General features: G+C 46.9%; 1 protein-coding gene across 1 annotated transcript in view; it reads right to left on the bottom strand.

Moving 5' to 3' along the window:
* Nucleotides 1-23476, bottom strand: part of NME9 (NME/NM23 family member 9) — a 316239-nt gene that overhangs the window by 287219 nt on the left and 5544 nt on the right. Inside the window, exons 2-3 of the mRNA XM_029606189.1 lie at nucleotides 11899-11935; nucleotides 1104-1161 (exon numbers count right to left, since the gene is read on the bottom strand). Of these exons, the coding sequence (XP_029462049.1) occupies nucleotides 1104-1161; nucleotides 11899-11931 (91 nt within the window). The 5' untranslated portion in view covers nucleotides 11932-11935. The remainder of the gene's footprint in view (nucleotides 1-1103; nucleotides 1162-11898; nucleotides 11936-23476) is intronic.

Raw genomic sequence — 23476 nt, forward strand, 5'->3', positions numbered from 1 at the left:
GGGGCGGGACGGGCCAGGGGCGGGGGCGTAGCCAGAGGCCTCCACACGGCCACTCGGCTGGCAGGCGTAACTTGTGAAATAAAGGTACTGGGGGGGGGGTTTCAGTCTGGGGGGCGGAACAGGTAGGAGAAGGGGGGGGGAGGGGGGGGGGAGGAAAGTTCCCTCCGAGGCCTCTCCGATTTTGGAGCGGCCTCGGAGGGAACGGGGAAAGCCACACTAGTGCATCTTGCGCACGCCGACCCCTGATTTTATAGAAAGTTATAAAATCGGGCGTACATTTGTGCGTGCCTGGTAGTGCACACAAATATACGCCGCATGCGTATGTTTTAAAATCTGCCCCTATATATTTAAGTATTACTTTTTATGAATAATAGTAAATAACACTGAAAAAATTATTTTCCAAAATCTTTTTTTGCCATAATGCATGGAATAGGTAAAACCCTTTTCAAAGACAGTCAACAAAGTTTGTGCAGTTTTTTTTTAGCTTACTTTCCGAAGGGGGAAAAAGGCATATGGTGTGGTGTGGTGTGTTGTAGTGTATGTGTGTGTATCTGTCTGTATGTCGCTAATAACTTGTATTTGGTGTCCTAGCTACAGCAGATTTTCAAGACATATCAGAGGTGACATAAGGACTCTGACCAGGGTGTTCCTTTCCAATCCACACATGTACATGGACCATGGTGGTGTGCATTCAAGCATCCTGGAAAGTAGGCTCCTTTATTTCTGGGCTGAACTTCTTGTTTGAGAGTTTTAATCCTTTTGCTTTTGCCAAGTGTGTCAAGTTTTCATGTCCTCATTGGGGTTGGGTCACACAGCTTTAAGTTTTATGTTGGTTTCACATCTTGCTGGTAATGTAAGAAACTCATGTATAATCTTTAATAGGGCTAGTGTTTCTAGGTCTGCAATGGAGGGAAAGTGTTTAGAATTTAAGGGAGTGCTGTCAATAATATATAGCCAGAAAAAAAGCCTTTGGGGACAAGAAAAACAGGGAAACCTTTAGAAAACTTCTCTTCTAGTTCATGACCAACTGGGGATTTCCAACTGCCAGGAGACAACCATAATCAAGAAGATGGACAAGATGAAAACATGACTATGAATCTTACCCATGAGTCCTTTAGAAGATAGCATTTCTTCCCAATGCTCCTGGTTACCAATGGTAATCTGCATTAATTAAAATAATAAACTATGTAAGAAACATTTTACTTTGCTTTAATAATACTGAAATTAAAGTTGCCTGGTTAAAAATGTTTTTATTAAGTCATGATGAAAAAATAAAACAGAGTAAAACAATAGGGAACATAGGCTCACATGCAAGTAAATGTGGTGCAGAAAGCAGCAAGGATACAGATATCTTTTCATTTTGCTCACTCTGGCAGGGAATGGGCATAAGAAGGACTTTGGCCTTTATGCGAAAGAAGAGAACGACAAACACTTTAAGAGAAATGTGGAGAGAAATGATCTGATGTCAAAGAATGCCCCTGGCTTGAAGATAAAGAGTGGGAGAGTAGGATCATCCCCAAGACATGGTAAATTTGTAGTCCCAGGGGAGCTGGAGGAGTCCCCCACACAAGCCCTGGTGGTCTCAGTCAAGTCTAAAGATTCTTGTCTGAAGGGACATAGTGAAAGGCATACCAATCCATCAGAAAAAGACAGTAATCCTCATCTGTGAACATGGGAACCAGAAGCAGCACACGACAGGTCAGGTTGTATTGACATTCCTGGTTGATCAGGCCAGTATAGAGGCTGGAATACTTCCTCATCCCTCATACCCTGTGGTATTAGGATGAGACTGTCCACAATTTGAGATACTCTGGTACCTCATGTTTAGCTTCAGTAGTTCAGATTGTAATGAACCATGTGAACCAATGTGAATCAGTTATTTACACTTTCAAATAATAGAAGGACTAGGGGGCATTCCGTGAAGTTAGCAAGTAGCACATTTAAGACTAATCAGAGAAAATTCTTTTTCACTCAACGCACAATAAAGCTCTGGAATTTGTTGCCAGAAGATGTGGTTAGTACAGTTAATGTAGCTGGGTTCAAAAAAGGTTTGGATAGGTTCTTGGAGGAGAAGTCCATTAAAGGCTATTAATCAAATTTACTTAGGGAATAGACACTGCTATTAATTGCATCAGTAGCATGGGATCTTCTTAGTGTTTGGGTAATTGCCAGGTTCTTGTGGCCTGGTTTGGCCTCTGTTGGAAACACGATGCTGGGCTTGATGGACCCTTGGTCTGACCCAGCATGGCAATTTCTTATGTTCTTATGTTACAGGACAGTTCCCCATATGAGGATTTGAGTTCATACTGCGAACAACCTAAGGTAGTTGTTACAAGCGCAACCTCCGTCGGCCGTCACGCTCCGAGGCACGGAGGCGCGGTCGTCTCTAAATTGGGTTGTGAGCCCTTGGGCCATGGCATGACCCAGGGAGGGGCCCCAAGCCAAACCGTGGGAGGTGAGCTGGTGCGAGCATGGGTACATGGCAAGACATGGCAGACACAAGGACTAGGATACAAGGTCTGACCCTCAACCGGACCTGCACACCCCGGACAACCAACAATGCAATGTTGATTGATGAACAGTCCTCCGACCGTTCCAAGCCCTTTCGGACCTGCCGCTGGGTACAGCAATGGGCGGCAGGCGGAGTCCTTGAAATATAGAAGACATGACATCAAGGCTGATGCGAAGACATCACAGATGAGGGCTGATGCAAAGACATGACACCAAGGTTGAAGTGAAGACATGACACCAAGGCTGATGCGAAGACATCACAGACGAGGGATAGATGTGAAGACGTCACAGATGAGGAACTGATGTGAAGACATCACTGACGAAGGACTGATGCAACGGCATCACGGACCAGGGTCGATGCGACGGCATCACAGACCAGGGTCGATGTGATGGCATCACAGACGAAGACATCACAGGCAAGGGCTTGATGCAATGGCATCCCAGACAAGACGAGAAGCTGGGAGGGTAGACATTGGCACTGTCTCTCAGGGCGCCCTACACAACCCACCTTCACGGGCGGACCCAATGGGCTGGTCGTGGACCACACTGTCCCACTGTGCGCCCTACACAGCCTGGTCACGGACCACGCAGAGAGCGGGACAAGCGCAGGGAAGAATCCAGCCAAGGCAGAACTTCGACAATGGAGCCAGATGTCATTCGAAGCACCACAAAGTCTGGCAGGACAAGACGGCTCAGGAGCACAGGACACCAGTCCACTGCCGGCATCTCCCATGATGAAGCTGCATCACTCGGAGATCCACGGCCAGCAGAACAGAAGGCTCTGGAGCAAGAACGAACACTAAGGAGGGCTGGAACACCAGGAAGGCTGAGACGTGAGGAAGCCTGGACGAGGGACCTCTGGAACATGGAGACATGGAACATTAGGTACCGGGAACTTGAAGACATCTGAAGACAAGGACAGGAGACGTCAGGAACCTGAAGACGCTGAAGACGAGGACAATGAACATCTGGAACATGGAAACAGCTGAAGACACGGACATCACACCAGGACTGGAAACAAGGAACATAAAGACACTGAACACGAAGCCATCAAAGCAAGAGAAGACCACGGAGGACCTGGACCGGTCTGAAGACACAGGCAACTGTGGAACCCGATCCGAAGGCAACGAGAGACTGACAAAGAATCCCTTTTATAGGGCTGAAGCAGGAAGTCATCATGAGGTGGAGCCAGCAACCTCCAGTGGCTGGTCCTTTAAAAGCAATGTAGAGGTGCGCGCCTGCGCCTAAGAGAAGGCTGAAGAGAGATGCAGCACCACGGACAGCGGTGCTCTCCTGCACCTCAGCGCGGAGATGCAGAAAGCAGGCAGGCAGGCTTCAGGACAGCCTCCTGCCGTCCTGCGAGGACCCTGAAGGCAACGTCGCAGCTCCCTGCCGCAGAGGCTGACCCGGGGCGGCTCCAGGCCATGAAGAGGAGCGACAGCATCAGCCACGGCCTCCAGGCCGCGGAGTGAAGTCGGCAGCAGCCAGCCGCAAAGGACGGCTGAGCACAGGGCCGAAGATGGAGGCGGCGCCCAGGCCGCAGAGGAAGGCGTTGGTGGCATCCCGCTACGGGACCAGACTCTGCTAGCGGCATTCCCTGCCCCTCAAGGAAGGCAATAGCAGCTGAGAGGTAGGAGGCCTGCTCGCGGAGAGTAGCTCCGCAGGCAGGAATCATAACAGTAGTAGCCATGACCGTGGGCAAGTTTGCTTACCGTAAACGGTGTTTCCATAGATAGCTGGATGAATTAGCCGTGCTATCATGGGAACTGTCAATCAGGGCCTGGGAGGCGGAGCTTCCAAAGAAAAATACAGAGCTTTGCTCTGTGCGGCTGCACATGAGTTCCCACATAGGAAAGAGATCTCTCCTCGGTTTGTGATTAAGCAGCAGATGAATGCAAAGTACATCAGGTCGACTATCCAGGGAGGCGGGTGGGTCAGCATGGCTAATTCATCCTGCTATCTACGGAAACACCGTTTATGGTAAGCCAACTTGCTTTTTCCCATTGATAGCAGGGCTGAAGTAGCCATGCTGTCATGGGAGTCCATAGCTCCCTTTCACGCCATGTGTTCCTTTTCTTTTTTTTTTTTTTGCGTGATGAGATTGTGGTGGAAAGTCGACTAGGTATTAAGATGTTCCAGAATGAAGTATTGTTTTACCCATCCTTGCTTCGTCCAGACAGTAATGAGACGTGAAGGTATGAAGAAATGACCAGGTAGCCGCTTTGCAAATGTCAACGGGCTGTATGTTTCTCAGATGAGCTATGGAGGTTGCCATTGCTCTTACTTGATGAGCACGTGGGTGCGAAGCAAGAGATATATTCCGTTTGTCGTAGCAGAACTGAATACATTGTGCTATCCAGCTGGAAATCGTTCGTTTAGCTACCGGGTTTCCCGGAGCGGTAGGATTGAAAGAGACAAATAACTGTGAAGCTCTTGTTTTTGAGTGTGTTCTCTCTTTATAATATGCTAATGTTGGATTCGTGGACCCTTGGGCTGGCTGAGACGGATGGTGATGCACTGTGGGGAGCCCACAGCGAATGTCGCAGCCAGGAGGCGGCACTGAAGAGGAGGTCCCGGGATGGCTTCACCACTGGAAGCCCGAAGTCCCCCCAGGAGGAGCCCGTAGGGATCCGGGCTTCTTGGACTTAAGCGAGATCCTCTGCGACCGAGGACCTGAAGAGAGATCCTGAAGAGGTAGTCCAGTGAAACGGCTGAGCCAGGAGGTCAGAAGAGACAGAAGAGGTCAGTCAGAGTCAGTGGACGAGCCAAGGTCGGAAGCCAGAAGTCAGACGCCAGAGAAGTCCGAAGAACCGCAACTCAATTCAGAAGGAACCTCGTTGCAAGGCAGGGCATTGAGCCAGCTGCAGGGTTTAAATATCCCTGCAGCGTCTGATGTCATCTCCAGGGCTGTCCTTCGTTTCCCACGCTGGCCCCTTTAAATCCGGAGCCCCTGCGCGTGTGCGCGCTAAGGGGGCATGGCCAGGCACTGAGGATCGGCGGCGTTTCCCTCACAGGGGAAACGTTGCGGCAGGAGCCGGGTCAGGCCTAGATGGCCGAAGAAGCCTTCCAGCAGCCCGGGCCGGCCCCCCCGGTGGAGGGACTGGGCCACGGCCCGGGACCATAACAGTACCCCCTCTCCTACGCCCCCTTCCCGGGGGGTCCAGGCTTAGCAGGATGGTCCACGTGGAACTGGCGGAGAAGGCCCTTGTCCATGATGTTAGAGGAAGGTTCCCAGGAAATTTCTACAGGACCATAACCCTCCCAAGAGAGGAGGTATTCCCACAGGCGATAGTGGAACCGAACATCCAGTACGTCCTTCACCGTATAAATGACATCCTGTTTGGCAGTAGTAGTGGTAGTTTCAGGAGGTTTATCAAGAAACGTGGATAGGACCACAGGCTTGAGCAGACACGTGGAAAACATTGTGGATCCTCAGGGTGGACGGCAGTCGTAGCCGGTAGGACACTGCCCCAACTCGCTCTGCCACAGTAAATGGACCAATATACCTGGGGGCCAGGCACATGGAGGGAGTCCGTAACCGGATGTTTCTGGTGCTCAACCATACTTTATCCCCCTGGAGAAAGGCCGGGGCAGGGCGTCGTAACTTGTCTGCCATCTTCTTAGCCTTGGCCGCGGTCAAACGGAGCTTCTCTTGGGTGGAACTCCAGAGATTGCGCAACTGTCGTGCCGTAAGTTGTACTGCGGGAGACGGTACCATCAGAGGCAAAGGCAAGGGAGGTCTAAGGGCCTTACCGTAGATCACCTGGAAGGGGGACAGGTTAGTAGCTGAATGTTTGTGGCGGTTGTAAGAAAACTCTGCCCACGGTAATAAGGTTACCCAATCATCTTGGAGGTCTCCCACAAAGACCCGGAGGAAGGCCTTTAACGTCCGATTAGTGCGTTTGGCTTGGCTGTTGCCCTGGGGTTGAAAAGCCGTTGTCAGGTCTAGTTGTACCCCGAATTTCCTGCAAAGAGCCTTCCAATACTTTGCCGTGAACTGGGGACCACGATTCGAGGCAATGTGCAGGGGAAGTCCATGCAACTGAAAGACATGTTGCGTGAAGAGACTGGCCAACTCTGGCGCTGTAGGAAGCTTAGCAAGAGGCATGAAGTGGGTCATCTTAAAAAATCGGTCGACCGTGACCCAGATCACGGTCTTCCCATCTGAGACGGGTAGATCCACAATGAAGTCTTTGGACAGATGGGTCCAGGGCTCGGTAGGAATGGGTAGCGGCTGGAGTACTCCCCAGGGGCGACCATGCAAAGGTTTCTGCTGGGCACAGGTAGGACAGGAACGAACGTAGCGGCCGACATCCCTCTTGACCTGAGGCCAGCAGTAGAATTCAGTCAGTAGTTCCAGGGTCCAGGTTACTCCTGGATGCCCTGCGGTCAGTGAGTCATGAGCCCATGCTAACACCTTCCTGCGCAGGCGAGTGGGTACCATGGTCCTACCTGCGGGAGCCACTTCGGACACCGCAAGGAGAACTTTAGCCGGGTCGAGAATATATTGAGGCGGGTTAGGAGTATCCTCCGTCTCCGTCATGCGGGAGGGGGCATCCGCCCGGATGTTCTTGGACATCGGTCTGTAGCGGAGGAAAAAGTTGAAGAGGCTAAAGAAGAGAGACCAGCGGGCTTGTCGGGGGTTGAGGCGCTGGGCGCGACACAGGCATTCTAAATTTCTGTGATCCATGTAAACGATCACTGGGTGTTGGGCTGTCTCCAACCACTGGCGCCATTCCTCGAAGGTCAATTTGATGGCCAGAAGTTCCTTGTCTCCTATGCCGTAATTCTTTTCTGCAGGAGAGAATGTTCGGGAGAAGTACGAACACGGCAAGGATCTACCGTTGCTGGATACTTGACTCAGGACGGCTCCGACCGCCATGTCGGAGGCATCAACTTCCACAATGAACTGGCGCTGGGGGTCCGGGTGGTGGAGACACATGTCTTGAAGGAAGGTAGCCTTCAGTTCTTGAAAGGCTAGCAGTGCAGTCGCCGGCCAGTTTCTAGCGTCGGCCCCTTTCTTAGTGAGGGCTGTTAGCGGGGCCACCATCCGAGAATAGTGGGGTACAAAATTGCCGGTAGAAATTGGCGAAGCCAAGGAAATGTTGGAGTGCCTTGACTCCCACAATTTGAGGCCAATCCTTGATGGCCGTTACTTTCTCAGGGTCCATATGGAAACCCGTGGACACAATATACCCGAGAAAGGGTAGGGACTCCTGCTCGAATTGACACTTTTCCATCTTGGCAAAGAGCTGATTATCCCGAAGCTTCTGCAGCACCCGACGGACATCTCTGCGGTGCGTATCTAGATCCTTCGAGTATATCAGCACATCGTCTAGGTAATCAATGACCGAAGTGTGTAACATATCCCTCTGTACTTCATTCATAAGGTTCTGAAAAAATGCGGGGGCGTTGCAGAGGCCGAAAGGCATGACCAGGTATTCATAGTGGCCGTTCCTCGTGTTGAATGCGGTCTTCCACTCGTCGCCCCACGGAGATCCAACTTCATGAAGACCCTGGCTCCTTGTAGCCGATCCAGTAACTCCGGAATCAATGGTAATGGTTATCTGTCGTGCTGTGTAATATTATTCAGGTCACGATAGTCTATACAGAGCCAGAGGGACCCATCCTTCTTTGCCACAAAGAAGAATCCAGCTCCGGCCGGGAGGTAGATGGTCGAATGAACCCTCTGTCCAAGTTTTCCTGGATATACATGGACATGGCCCGGGTCTCCGGGAGCGACAAAGGATAGACCCGTCCTCGTGGTGGCGTGGTACCTGGGATCAGGTTGATAGCACAATCAAAGGGTCTGTGTTCCAGAAGGAGCTCGGCCTTCTCTTTCACGAAGACATCCATGTAGTCCTGGTATTGGGGTGGCAGCGCCAGGAGTGGTACCGAAGTTTGAGGCATAGTGGTCATGCAAGTGTCGAAACAAGTTGGACCCCAGGACGCAATCTGGATTTCTCCAAAATGAGGAACGAGATTTCCTCTACGTGCAAGAGGCCTGTGGGTAGCGTGAGGGGCTTGGTACAAGTAGAAATGGTCCCTGGAAGGGGGGGGTCCCATGAATGAAAGACACTCGGATAGGCGGTTCTTGAGGTTGGACCCCAATCCGAAGTTGCTGGACTAAGTCACAGAGATAAAATTCCCCCCTGCTCCGGAGTCAACCAGGGCTAGTGTATCGAAGCTCCCTCCGGGAAGGAGTAAGGCAACGGAACAGTACATGGGGAGGTAGAAATGGTGTTACCTAGGGTCAGCTCCCCGACTATCCCTAGGTTCTGGCGTTTTCCCGGCCGCTCACCACACTGAGCAAGGAAGTGCCCCTTGCCACCACAATATAGGCATAGGCCTTGGGCACGGCATCTTCTCCTCTCCTCCTGTGAGATCGGACCCTGGCCCAACTGCAAGGCTCTATGTCGTGATTCCCTGGAGAGGTAGAAGATGGTGGCACTGGTCGGGAGAAAGTGATTCCAGAATTCCCTGGTCTCCGCAGTTGGGGTTTAAATCCACAGCCAGTTCTGATATCATTTTCAGTGCTGCCGAATTTTCCCAGTTTGGGGCGTTTAAAGCATGGTCAGAAGTGTGTATGCCTAATATGGGTCACACTGGCAAGGTCAGACTGCAGGCGTCAGTGGCGTCCCAGCCGCATGAAGTGGCTGCTTGCATCCTGGGGGTGATTGCAGCCATTTGTGGGACATCCCACAGCCAGCCAAAATTTTACAGAACCAGCCCCTCCTAAGACTCCTCCCCAAGGCCTTGGGCTTAGGCTTACGTGGGAAGAGGCAATGGAACTCTTGAATAAGTTGGGAGCTAGAACGCCAGAAGCTGGTGCCCAAGAGTTCTCTTTGTGGCCAAATCCCTTCCAGGATAAGAGGTAGTGGAGCTTGTTTCAGATGCATTTAGACTCAAAGATATTTTGAACTTTGTACCCTGAGTCTTGTTCCGTGATTATCTCAGTCACTTTAGGAAGGGATCGTGAAGGCCAAGACAAAAGTAGATGTTTGAGGAGGGACACATGGAAAACGTTGTGGATCTTGAGGGCAGGTAACAATTTCAGTTGGTATGCAACTGGTCCAATCTGTCGAACTAGGGATTGGGCCATCGAAACAAGGTGAAAACTTCACAGATTTTTTTTTCAATCAGAGATTGCGGTATTTATCCATACCAAATCTCCGGGCTTAAGATGAGGTGCCGGCTGGTGTCTTTTGTCAGCCTGCCTCTTGTATCTTTTAGCGGCCGTGATGAGGAGTTGGCAGGTCCTTTGCCATAATTCCTAAAGATTTTGGCCCATTACATCAGCTACAGGGCATGGGACTATCACCGGAATGAGAAGTGGAACCCGTGGGAGTCTACAATATAAGCTGTGGAAGGGGGAGAACCACGCAATCTCCAATGTGATTATTATGGCAAAATTCTGCCCAGGGAAGGAGAGATGCCCAGTCATCCTTCCATTTGTTTCCCATAGGCCCTAAGGAAACCCTTGAGGATTTGATTGGTTCTTTCCATCTGCCCATTAGTTTGTGAGTGGTACACTGAGATTTATTTATTTAATTTATTTATTTAAAAACTTTTCTATACCGTCGCTAAGTTATATACCATCGCAATGGTTTACAAATAGACACATAGACTAAGGTAAGTAAATGTAGGATATCTTACATTCTAACAGGTGCCAATAAAGTTCGGTTACAATTTCATAAATAAAATCATTATTTGAGTAATGTTGGTCAAGTCCAGGTATATTATTGAGTTACTATCGCTTTGAAATATTACTTGTTAAATGTAGGATTGAGTAAATTCATTCTCATTTGCATTACCTTGTACTTTCATTCTCTACCCTCCACACTCTTTAGTGAAAGCTTTTTTAAAGAGCCATGTTTTTAGATTTTTCTTAAAAGTTTTGAGATTATTCTGTAATCTGAGTTCGGAGGGCATTGTGTTCCATAGTATGGGCCCAGCCAATGTTAAAGCCCTTTCTCTCACTTGGGTTAATTTTGCTGACTTTACTGAAGGGATTGCCAAGGATTAGCAGGCAGAGAGGAAGGAGTTTGTTGTACAAACTTTCTCCTCTCTCAGACACATACATACACATGCTTTTTCTCACTCTCTCACATATGCTTTCTCTCTCTCTCACACACATATATGCTCTCTCTCATTCTCTCTCACAAATGTACCCACATGTTCTCTCTAAGTCACACATAGGCACACATACACACATACTCTCCCTCACTCTCTCTCTGACATAGAAATACACTCTCTCACATATGCACAAATATACTCTCTCTCATTCACACATGCATGCATGCACACATGCTCTCACTCTCTCACACACACACTCTTGCTCTCACAAATATATGCAACATACACATGCACTCTCACTCACAATGCAGATACATGCTCTCTCACACACACATGCTCCCTTTCACTCTCACACATACATGCTGCCACTCACACATGCTCTCTCACTCACACACACACACATGCTGTTACTATCTCACACACACACACTTTTCTGTAATTCTCACTCATGCTCTCTTTCTCACATACACATCCAAGCTCTGTCACTCTTACAAATGTTCTTTTACTCTCACACATATTCATGCAGACACATGTTCTATCTCACTTTTCCCCCTCTTGAAACAGCAGCATCTTTCTTCAGCCCTTGTGGCCAACAAGACTTCTTCTTGGGGCTGTGGGGACTTCTCCAGCTCTGGCCTAATGCTCCTTCCTGCAAAAGATGTCTCATCACTCCTCCTCCTAAGGCCCTGCTGTCGATTTCAGCAGGGCTGTGGTGCAGTTCCTCTTTCTCCTAAGGCTCCACCGGTGATTCCAGTAGAGCAGCGACACTGCCACCACTTCTGGCAGGGTTGTAGCGCTGTTCCTCCTCCCAAGGACCGCCTGCAATTCTGGCCGAGCAGTGTAACATAGAAACATATAGAAACATAGAAATGATGGCAGAAGAAGACCAAACGGCCCATCCAGTCTGCCCAGTGGCACTGTTGCTCCTCATCCCAAGGCCCCAGCGGTTATTTTGACGAGGTTGTCACACTCCTCCTCAGGGTGGTGTCACCAGCAGCACTATGGCACCCTTCGGATAGTGGCACCTATGACCGAGGCCATAGGCATGCCACATAATTACAGGTCTATGTACCTTGATGATACTTTGTAAACAGTAACAATCCATATTAAATCAAAGCTTTAGAAACCAGTGAACCTCTATTGAGAAGAGGACATCAGCACTGATCTATAAAAACAGTATTGTTCCCCTGTTGAGTCTACAATAAAATGGCTCATGAATCAGTTTAGATGTTATAGGGAAATTCGGCAGCGATATATACAATAAATCCCAAACAAAACAGAAAACAAAAACAATGTTATTACTCTTTTTACCTGCAGTGCAATTTCCTTCTTCTTACTGGCCATTACCCTGTAATTTAAAAAAAGAAGTTCTTTAACAATGTGGCACATAGCAAAATGACAATTTTGTTTTGAATTTGAGGCTACATAGCAACAATCATAAAAGAATCTAGACACACAGATCATTTTACAGAAGGGGTGAGTTAGTGATTACCACTGAGTTTTAAATCTAAAAAAATCCTGGAACACAAGTTCAATTCACTTCTGACAGCTCTGTGTACTTCTAGGGAAGTCACTTGTTTTCCCTGTGCATCTATTTAGCAAACTCAAATAGGGTAATAAAGATAATTACATTGCTCCATCTCCCTTTCCACCTCTGAAAAATGCTGGGTCAAAGAAGGATCACCTTTTTTATATTTCAGACTTTATATAGAACATGTTTAAGATCATAAAGCACAATGGGGTTGATGTAATAAGCCACTATGACACTACAATGGGTTTTAACTCCTGTTTCAAAACAGTTTTTTTGGTACTAACCTAACCCCAGTATGTAACAGGGGTTTTAGTGCCTGGGCTAAAACAGGTAAGATTAGTGTGTCTCATGATAAGTACCGGGTAATTAGCCTGCATTGCAAGGAGATGTGCTAGTGAGGAGGTTTCCTAGGAAACCTCCTTTTACCATAGGAAATTTAACTCCTGATCAGAAACAGGAATTAAACTTCCCCTGGTAAAAATTAGGGCACCAAATGCCACTCGGACAGGTGGGTTGGGTCGTTGGACCAGACAAGTACTCCTTCCCCTCCCAAGTATGCTGAGCCCATCTCACCTTAAAAAAAGGTCAGGCCAGGGTCGGGTCTGGTCTGGGTACACATCAGGTCATGTCAGGTACTGTGGGGGTCCTCTCTACCCTCCTACCCCCTCATCTTAAAACAATAAGTTGGGCCAAGCAGAACTCCCACCCTCCGGAACCCACCTCCTACCTATCAAAACAGAGGGAGTACTCCGAGTCTTTCCCCCCCCCCCCAACCTGGGAACCCCAATCGAAGAGAACCTTACCTTCTCTAACTGTTCCCTCACTGGCAGCCGACTGGTCCTTCCACTGTCAGTTGTCAGTGAAAGGACCTATCAACTTTCAGAATTCTGAAAAGACAAACTTCTGAAAGTGTGTACTGGACCATAGAGAGACCAATTGGCGGTGAATGAGGGACTAGTCCTGATGGAGGCGGTAAGGTCTTCTCCTGCTGGAGTTCCCAGGTAGGGATTTGGAGGGATCCCTCTGTTTTGAAGGGTAGGAGGGGGTTCCAGAGGTTGGGGTTTGTGCTCGGTCCTATTTATTTTTTAATGTGAAAGAGAGGGTCTGGGAGGGAAGAAAGCCATAAGATAAAGAATATTTGACAAAAGTACACAATCTGATTCAGCTACAGTGATTACTGAAGAAACAAGCTGTACAATCATTAGACTGTTCTGCAGCTAAACCTTGAGAAGAGATCAGGAAGAAGGTACCCAATTCAAACACTGATCCAGTTTACTCATACGTCTTTGCTAGCTGTAACATGCTTCTTGTATTTAGGCTGCAAAAATCCAAGGGAGCGGTACAGTATAGGGGGTGAAATTATTCTATGAATGAAACAAGAGCATGATCTGAGGATGATTGTATCTGATGATCTCAAGGTGGCCAAACAGGTGGATAAGACAAAAGCAAATACCATAAAGATGCTTGGGTGCATAGGGAGAAGAATGGTCAGCAGAAACAAGGAAGTGATATTGCCTCTGTATAGGTCCCTGGTAAGACTCATTAGGAATATTGTGTACAATTCTAACATATAGTAGTGATGGAAGAAAAGGACCAAATGATCCATACAGTCTGCCCAGGAAGCTTCTTCAGTAGTCCCCCATGTTTCTCTTAAGGATAGTAATTTCCGCTCCATGAAGTTATCCCCAAGCCTTATGAGATGGGTGGTAATATTTACAATTAAAACCAAGCAACTGTAAAACCCATAAAAAATTACTGCTAGCAATATTTTTACTGGGTGAGGAACTTTCTTGAAAATTCAGACAATGCAGCTTGCCATGCTTTGCTTTTGGACTTGGCCGCAGAAGCAGTCCTGTGCTTTTTCCCTTATGCCTATGCATCAGTACCCCAGACCTTAAAAGTCAGGGTCTGCATTGCTTGCCATCTGAATCCAATTCTCTTTTTTATCCCCAGCGAAGCGGAGAGTGATGTTCTCAGAAATATGACTTGATGTATCTTAATTTCTGCCTGGCTTTCTGTTTTGCTCAGTCTAAAATCTTTCTTATCTATGCAGGATGTCTCGGGTAGTACTAGAGGAGAGAATTATTAACAAGGAGTACCCTTATAGGTCACTCTCTCTCTCCAGGATTCCATATCATATAAATGTAACACATCATTGTTCCTAGGAGTTAACATATTAGTGTCAGAGCAATAATTATTTTATAAGGACAGAGTGCAATAATCAGACAAAAGAATGTTCAGTAAAAGAATATGCTTATTTATTATACATGAGTAAATTGATCAAGTCTTTTCTAAAATGGATACAGAAGAAAAATAAATGGTTAACTTACTTATACAGGTTAATGCCAGGTCCTGGACTGCTATCCTCTGACTCAGCAGAGTTAAAAAATAGTAGTCATGAGCTCACAATTCTCATCATATTTATAATTTCATCTGCTTAGTTGCTTCCACGCTTCCACATTTAGCTGCTTATAAACTGATATATTTATGTATATATGCTTAGACGCTTACAGACTAATATGCTTATGTTTATACACTTAAGATGCTTACAGGCTTCTAATAATTAAGCACTAATAATTATTAAGCTTCTAATAATTAAGCACTGGATTATAAACTTTTTTAAAGACTTGCTGCTTTCCTTTTATGATAAATCATAATAATTCAGCAGCTTACAAAGAACTTTGTGTTGAGCTGTTCTCTAGGACACCTGCCAGGTCTTCTAACTGAAGATATGTAATCTCGAGGAAACGTCACTAAGGTTCCTTCTGGCAATGTGTTTGTGAGAAAATGTATTATTTCTCTATCGCTCATCTGTGTGTTCTTGGAGTCAAATGGAATCCCATATCAAAGGTTTCTGTCTGCATTCCTCTGTTCTGTACCGAAGATGAATTAACAGGCAGTGTTGTTCTTTTCTTAAAGGGTAGTGGGTTTCTAGACCCCATGACAAGGACTTATGATTGACTGCTTGCCCTCTATTTTAACTCTGCTGTGCTTCTGTCTCATTATCTGTTTGACTCGTTCTGAAATATCTTGTCCTACCAATGCAGAACTTAGGAAACCTTGCTGGCCCTCTATTTCAACCCTACCATGATTTTTTTTCTTATTTTTCTTAGTGGTCTTAAATCTCTTGCCCATCCTATTCACTTAGAAATCCTTGTTGACCCTCTATTTCATCCATGCCATGACTTTTGCTTGCATCTTCAAAAGGATATAAACTAGATGGAGTCGGTCCATAGGGTGATCACTAAAATCAGTGGTCTTCATTGTAAAGCATATAAAGCCAGAATCAAATATCTAAACATGTATACCCTAGAGGAAAAGCACGATATGATAGAGACATTTAATATCTCCAAAGCATCAATGTAGAGGAGGCAGGAAAGAAGGCTCTGGAATGATTGTGATGCGGGAGGACTCTTCTTAGGTCTTACTGCCCCCTCTCCTCCACTCTCTCTTCCTGTATCCTTGATCTGCGGACCCTTAGAGTATCAGACTCTTGCCCTAGTGGACTCAGGGGCAGGAGGTAACTTCATTCTTCAACGATTAGTGGAGCACTTGCGGATTCCCACTACCACTATGAAGTCTCCGCTACTCCTATCTTCAATTCATGGAGAACCCTTGCTGGGTGAAGTAACCCAGCTCACCAAACCAGTATGTCTGCGGACTGGTGCTCTCCATTCTGAAATGATCTCCTTTGTTTTAGAGAAGGCCATGCACCCCATAGTGCTGGTGCTACCATGGCTGAAGCAGCATATGCCTCAATTCAATTGGGCTACTCTGGAGCTTTCACGATGGGGTTCAGATTGTCATGGTAAATGCCTGATGGAGGTTGCTCCTATATCCTGAATGCCTACTAACCCAGTGATGCCAGGGTTGCTGCCTCAATATGCATCGTTCCAAGATGATTTTTCTAAAGAAGCTGCAGACGTACTACCGCCTCACAGATCCTATGACTGCGCTATTAATCTGAAGCCGAACACTGAACCACCCAAGGGATGGGGGTACTCTCTCTCCGTGGCAGAGAATAAAGCCATGCCCGAATATATTCAGGAAAATCTTCAAAATGGCTTCATAAGACCCTCCAAGTCTCCAAGTCCATGAGGGAGATGCCGCCAACGTCCTCTGCTGGCTGCGCCTCTCTAGGCACACGCGCGCATGCAGGAGCTCAGGATTTAAAGGGACCAGCGCGGGAACCTGCAGCTCCACCCCCGAAGGACATCAGACGCTGGCAGAGATTTAAACCCTGCAGCCTGCCCTACTCCTTGCCTTGCAACGAGGTTCTCTCTGCTCCCAGAGTTTGCTAGTTGCTGTTCTTCGTCCCTGGCTTCAGACTTCAGCTTGTTCCTGACTTCAGACTTCAGCTGGCTCTTGGAATCCTGTTCTGCTCTGTCCAGGAGACCCCGCCTAAGTCCAAGCGGCTAGGCTCCTCACGGGCTCCGCCTGGGGGGGACCTCGGGGTTCCAGTGGTGAAGTTCCAGTTGGTCTCCTGGCTCCAGCTTCCAGCCTCCTCAGGATTCTGAGATTCCTCCTCAAGTCTCATCCATCAGGAGTCTGCACGTAAGTCCAAGCAGCTCGGGTCCTCATGGGCTCCTCCCAGAGGGACCTCGGGCTTCCAGTGGTGAAGTTCCTTCGGTCTCCTGCTCCGCGCCACCTACCGGCTTCGACCTCCACTGCGGGCACCCCACGGTGCGTCATAACCAGTCCTAGCCGGCTTAAGGTTTCACGAAATTCAACATTTCCAACATAATCTAACTCTCAGTCTATCTCATCCACAGTGGTGCCTTACTGGGAACCCTACACCGGAATTCCCCTATACCAACGGGGTGAGAAGGGTACCCTCTGCCGAGGGTCCTGAGACTGCTACATCCAGACTACCTCACTACTGCCACCTCTGGTGGTACACTTCAAGCAGTTTAATAAAAGAGCTATCTCTGTGTTTGTGCGTCTGCGTTTAGCCCAGTACTGCGGCGCCTCATGGGGCTCCTCCCCGTGGGCGTGGTCATCTGCCTCAGTACCAAGAATCCACCCAAACACCACTTAACCATAACATTTGGGTAACTGTAGATCGGTTCTCAAAGATGGCTCACTTTGTGGCTCTCCCTGGTTTACCCACAGCTATGGAGCTTGCCAAGCTCTTCATCATGCACATCTTCCGCCTACATGGCATGCCTTAAGCACATAGTCTCCGATCGCGGAGTCCAATTCACAGCTAAATTTTGGAAGGCATTGTGCAAGAAGTTTGACATGTCTCTCGACTTCACCTCAGCATACCATCCTCAATCTAATGGGTAAACAGAGAGGATGAATAGGACATTCAAGCAGTTAATTCGTGCCTACGTGAACACTCGCCAGAATGATTGGGCAGAACTGTTGCCCTGGGCTGAATTCGCCATCAACTCTCATCCAGCAACATCCACTGGATCAACACCATTCTAAGTGGTTTACGGATGACTACCATTGCCACCACTGCCACTTCTACTGTCTGTGTCATCCCCGGCAGCTCAATCTACTGCCAAAGATATTCAACAACTCTGATCTCAGACCAAAGAGATGCTTCTCAAAGCAGGACTTCGAGCTAAGAAAGGATACGATGCTCACCACTGTAAGGCTCCTGATTTCCAGCCTGGTGACAAAGTCTGGCTATCCACTGAGCACTTAAGACTTAAAATAACTTCAGCTTGCTTCGCTCCACGCTTCATTGGACCTTTTCCCATTCTCCGATGATTAGGCAATCTCACCTATAGTTTGAAGCTACCACCTACAATGAAAATTCATAATGCGTTCCACGTCTCACTATTGAAGCCATTGATCCTTAGTGAGTTCTCTAACAAGACACCTGAACCTACACCAATAGATGCAGAAGAAGACATCAAGTACAAGGTAGATGCTGTCCTTGATGTAAGAAAAAGAGGCAGAGTATGGGAATACCTCCTGTCATGGGAAGGTTATGGACCTGAAGATAACTCTTGGACACCTTTGGCTAATATATTGGATAAAGAGATGCTACAAGAATTCCACAGAATACATCCTCAGAAACCAAGACCAGGTAGGAAGTCCGGAGGACACCCTTTGAAAGGGGGTACTATTGCATCCATTGGTGCTAGACGGCTTTGCCCCGTTTGCATCACCTTGTTCACGGCTGCTCCCGCTTCCCTTGGGAAAATTGCTGCCGTCGCGTCTACAAGCCCACCTCTCCAGCGTCCCCGGAACGGCTATGGTGCTGCCTCCCGCCATGCTCCTCCCAAGGGCCTACTAGGGTGCGCGCGCACACGCCACCCACGTTTTTATTCTTTTTTAAACAGTTTTTATTATGAAATTTCAACAATCCAACTGGCAAAGTTGACAATAAACATCATAGTCAAAAGTCAGTGGTTAATACAACAACGCAAATCCTGTATCCTCCATCCAACCATTTAGTAAGTGGATTCTTATTATGTATACATAGTTGTCATTAGATTACATTTATGATTGTGACCAATACAGTCATGAACTATCGAACCATTCTGTCCTTGCTGTATAATAATAAACAACTATTTTGCAACCGTCTATTGGTGTCTAATATATGTGTAAATTATTTTCCATCCCCTCTCCACCCCCCCCCCCCCCCCCCCCCCAATCATCTCTTTTTTTTTTTTTTTTTTTTTAAGTGAGTCTCCGAGGTAGTCTCCTTAAAATACACCTCATTGTGAAGTCCTAAATGTAGAATCTGTATCTACGGTCTCTATAATGTCAACACAGTTAAACCTGTTTGGATATCCAGAGTTCATAGGGATCCCAAGTTTGGTGGAATTGTAAGATTCGTTTTTGATTATGTGCTGTGATTTTCCCCAGAGTGTATAATCTTTGTACCCTGGCTTGTATTAGCCGTATAGAAGGGGTTTCCTCCGATTTCCAGAGTTGTGCTATAGCACATCTAGTAGCAACGATACCAAATTTAACAAGTCATAAGTACATAGACTTTTCCTCACTACTCTCCAAATTGAGAAGCGCCTGGGGTGCAGTAATCTTAATTGGTTCTTAGAGAATTTCTCCTAGCCATGCAGATAGTTGAGACCACACCTTTTGTATTTTAGGGCAATTCCACCACATATGTATAAAGGTGCCCTTATCTCCACATAATTTCCAACACTTATTAGACACATCAGGGAACATATGTTGCAATTTGTCCGGAGTGACATGCCATCGGTATAGCAATTTGTATCCATTTTCTATGTGTCTAGCTGATATCAGGCCCTTACCGATAGTTTGAAATAAATTTGACCATGTAGCCTCCGAAAAGGTGTCTGGTATGTCCTGCTCCCAGGCCCGCAAATGTGGATATTGAAAATTAGTATGCCCAACAAGCAAGAGGTATAGTTTGGATATAGTTTTCCCCATCTTGTCAGCTTGTCTACACAAACTTTCAAAAGCCGAGAGACCCTGGACAAAATCAGTGCTTACCATCCTACTAGTAATAAAATGCCTAATCTGTAGATATGAGAATATTTCTCTAGCTGGCAAGTGGAACCTGCGTTGTAGTACCTCAAAGTACTGCTGATTCATACCTCCTGGCTTGAATCAGCAGTGTTGAGGAGGAACGAGCATATCTGCCGTACTACTCCTTCAGCGTCTTCATACTCCGCTGTGTCGGGGACTCCACGGATACGGAGATTACTTCTCCGGCTTCGATTTTCGAGGTCTTCGACCTTGTCGGCGATGGCAGTCAGTTCCATGCTAAGGGCGGATTGCTGAGTAGTCACCTCAGTTATGAGCTCTCCTTGTTGGTCCGCACGTATATCCAATTCGTCGACTTGATTGTCAAGAGCATTAAAATCTTCTTTTAGGTCGGCCATGGCTGCTTGGAGGTCAGACTTGTGCTGGCGAAGGTCTGCCCGAAATTCGATGAACCAAGAGCGAATTTCATCCCGGAGCTCCGACTCCATACTAGCGACTACAGCTTGGAATTCAGCTCCCCGATCTGTGTCCGAAACCGGCTCCATGTGTTCAGGCACGTCCGTGGTGTTTTCGGCGGCAGCAGGCCCAGTGTCCGACGTGGACCGTCCGTAAGAAAACTGCTTTAAATCGGTGGTTTAAGCAGTTAGCATCCGAATCTATAGTATTGCTGAATTAGTTCTAGTTGAGTTGTGATTCTCAATGAATAGAAATTAATGGATTTTAGGGCCGGGGGGACGGAGCTCTTCGATCATACGTCTGCTCTCATCAGTCAGCAAACAGCGCCCCCGGGTATCATACCTCCTGGATCCCATAGATGTTCAAGTTTAGTTACTCCCTTTGTACACCAGCAACTATAAGCTGAAGCGTGTTGGCATGGCTTAAAAAGATTATTGTGAAAAATATGGGAGCTGAGGAAATAGGTCTTAGTTCCCACTAGTAGAGACTTCCAGCATGACCAAATAGGGTATGTTTATTTGAACTGTTTCAGGAAGTGTTGTGATTTGCCTCCAAGAGGATTTAGGCTGCCACACCAAGGCTGACAGAGGCATATATCCAATGATGGCCTGTTCCAATTTCACCTAGAGTGGTTGTTTACCCTGTTTATGCCAATCTATGATTGCCTTAAGGTGTGCTGCTGTATGGTACCAGTGTAAATTAGGGAATCCCATCCCTCCTTGCTTTTTGGGCAAGAATAGAACTTTTTTTGCTATTCTTGGCCTTTTTCCTTTCTATATAAATTTGAAGAGTCGTTTCTGCCATTTTTCTAGCAGTTTAGGCGGTAATGCAATGGGGAGCGTTTGGAAAAGATATAAGAGCCTGGGGAGAACATTCATTTTGAGGACCGCGATTCTGCCCACCCAAGATATATGGCACCGGTCCCATTCCTCCAGATTTTTGTATATCTTTTCCAATAGGGGTGGATAGTTTAGTTGGAACAGGTCATCCTGACAACCCTTGTATATCCCTAGATACTTGATTTTAGATTTAGTCCATCGGAAGGGGTGATTTCTTTTAAGTCTATCTACCACTGTGTCTGGCACTGAAATGTTGAGAATTTCTGATTTTTCCCAGTTTACTATAAAACCAGATACTTGGCTGAAGTTTGTTATCTCTTGACATAGAGCTGGCAGTGATTGAAGAGGGTCAGTGATAGTGAATAGTGTATCATCAGCAAATAATGATAATTTAGAAGAGAAATCTCCCACCTGGATGCCTGTTATCTGATCATTATTCCAAATTCTGTGTGTGAATGATTCAAGAAAGAGTGCAAAGAGGAGTGGTGAGAGAGGACATCCCTGGCGAGTGCCCCTACCAACGGGAAAGGTATGGATTATCCCCCATTTACTTTTAAAAAGGCGAGAGGTGTTTCATATAATTTCTTGATCTAGCCAATAAAATACTCTCCCATCTGTAATGATTGAAGAGTTTGGAAAAGAAATGGCCAGTGAACATAGTCAAACGCTTGTTCTGCATCTACTGCCAACAATAGGCATGGTATGTTATGGTGCTTAGACCACCAAATAGAGTTAACTGTTTTACGGACACTGTCCGATGCCAAACGTCCTGGTATAAATCCAGATTGATCTGGGTGTACAAGCTCTGGTAAAATGGAGTTCAATCTATTTGCCAATATTTTTGCTAAGAGTTTCATATCTAAATTTATTAAGGATATTGGCCTGTAGGACCCACACAGTGTTGGATCTCGACCAGGTTTGGCCAGAATTGTTATTCCTGCTGTATTGGTTACTGAAGAGATTTTCCCTGTAAACCTCAAGGAATTAAATACTTTTAATAGCAGAGGTATCAGCAGGTCAGCAAATTTTTTGTAAAAGGCAGCTGTGTAGCCGTCGAGGCCTGGAGATTTGCCCGCTTTTAAGCTTTTGATGGCCCAGGCTATCTCAGCCCTGGAAATCTCGCCTAACATGTCTCTTTGGGATCTGAAGCAGAGAAGCATTAAGTAGATATGTTTTGATCTGTTCATTGTTTATAGTGCTGTCCATTGTGTATAAATCTGTGTAGAAACGCAGAAATTGTTGTCTGATTTCGCTGTTTGTTGTTAATAATTTACCCTGTTCATCTTTAATTTTGACTATGTTATTGAGGGAGTGTTGTACTTTAAGTTTACATGCCAATTGCTTTCCTGCTTTATCACCACCCTCATAATGAGTTTGCTTTAATAACTCTAATTGATAAGCTATTGCTGCTGCTTCTAATACTTCCAATTGTTGCCTGCATTGATCTAGATGAGCTAGTGTTCTAGCCGAACCTGTGCTTTTGTGTAACTCTACTAACTGTTTGATCTGTGCCAGTAGGTTTCTCTTTTCAATTTCTTTCGTTTTTTGACATGAGTCGCCCTAGCAATTAGCTTACCCCCGAGTACTGCTTTAAGGCAATCCCAAAGAATCATCGGTGTGACATCATCTTTTTCATTCTGTGCTAGATATTGTTGCGTTCGTGCCTATTCTCGCCCTTGCTCCACTCTCTCTACCTTTGTGGCGACTCCCTTCGGCTCAGACGGACAGATGCAGCCGCGGCTTCTCCCCGCCTCTTGGTCCTGGTATCCTCGGGTGGCTTGACACCACGGATCCGCCATGTACTTGAGGATGTAAGGGCGTACGCGCACTCCAGACTTTGTACCAGCAAAGGCGCGAATCTCGGGGGCGTCCTCCCGTAGTGACGTCATCCGTTTTCAATTTAAAAGGTCTTTGTTTGCTAAATACAAGCGAGTTAGCAAGGAACTCCATCGGGACTTGCTTCGGCAGTCCACGCTACTTGCAACTACGTTCTGAGTCAGCAAGGGGAAATCTTTCTCCACTGCTCGGCCTTTTCATACTTACCAGGAGTACCCGCTCCTTGGGGGCTCCTCTCTCTCTCTATTCTTGTTTTTAGATTGTTGGACGGGATCCTGTACTCGCTCCTCGAGGGCCTACGTTCCCGAAGACTCAGAAGACTCCTATTGCCTGGAGGCAATCGCAGACGTGAACACAGTGAGTCCTATTACAGACAGGAACCGGTACTCGCTCCACAAGGGCCCTTGTTCCTAATCGCCAAGGCTCCCTTCAGTCTAAGATGTTATCGCAGGTACGGAGATCGTGAGTTACCATTGCAGATTGCAGATAGGAACCGGTACTCGCTCCACGAGGGCCTATGTTCCTAATTCCTTTCTCAGACTCTCTTCTTCCTCAGAAGATATTGCATACCTATATCTTATGGATTACTATTACAGATTAACAGATAAGAACCAGTACTCGCTCCAAAAGGGCCTACGTTCCTAAATCTCTTCTAGCCTCTCTTCTATTCCAGAAGCCATCCCATACACAGTTACTGTGAGTTCTATTTCAGACTGCCTATAGGAACCAGTACTTGCCTGCAGCTCCTGTTCCTGAATACTGAAGACTCTCTGTTGCATATAGAAGACACTACAGA

This window comes from Rhinatrema bivittatum, chromosome 6, assembly GCF_901001135.1.
Source record: "Rhinatrema bivittatum chromosome 6, aRhiBiv1.1, whole genome shotgun sequence".
In the NCBI taxonomy this organism is placed as follows: Eukaryota; Metazoa; Chordata; class Amphibia; order Gymnophiona; family Rhinatrematidae; genus Rhinatrema; species Rhinatrema bivittatum.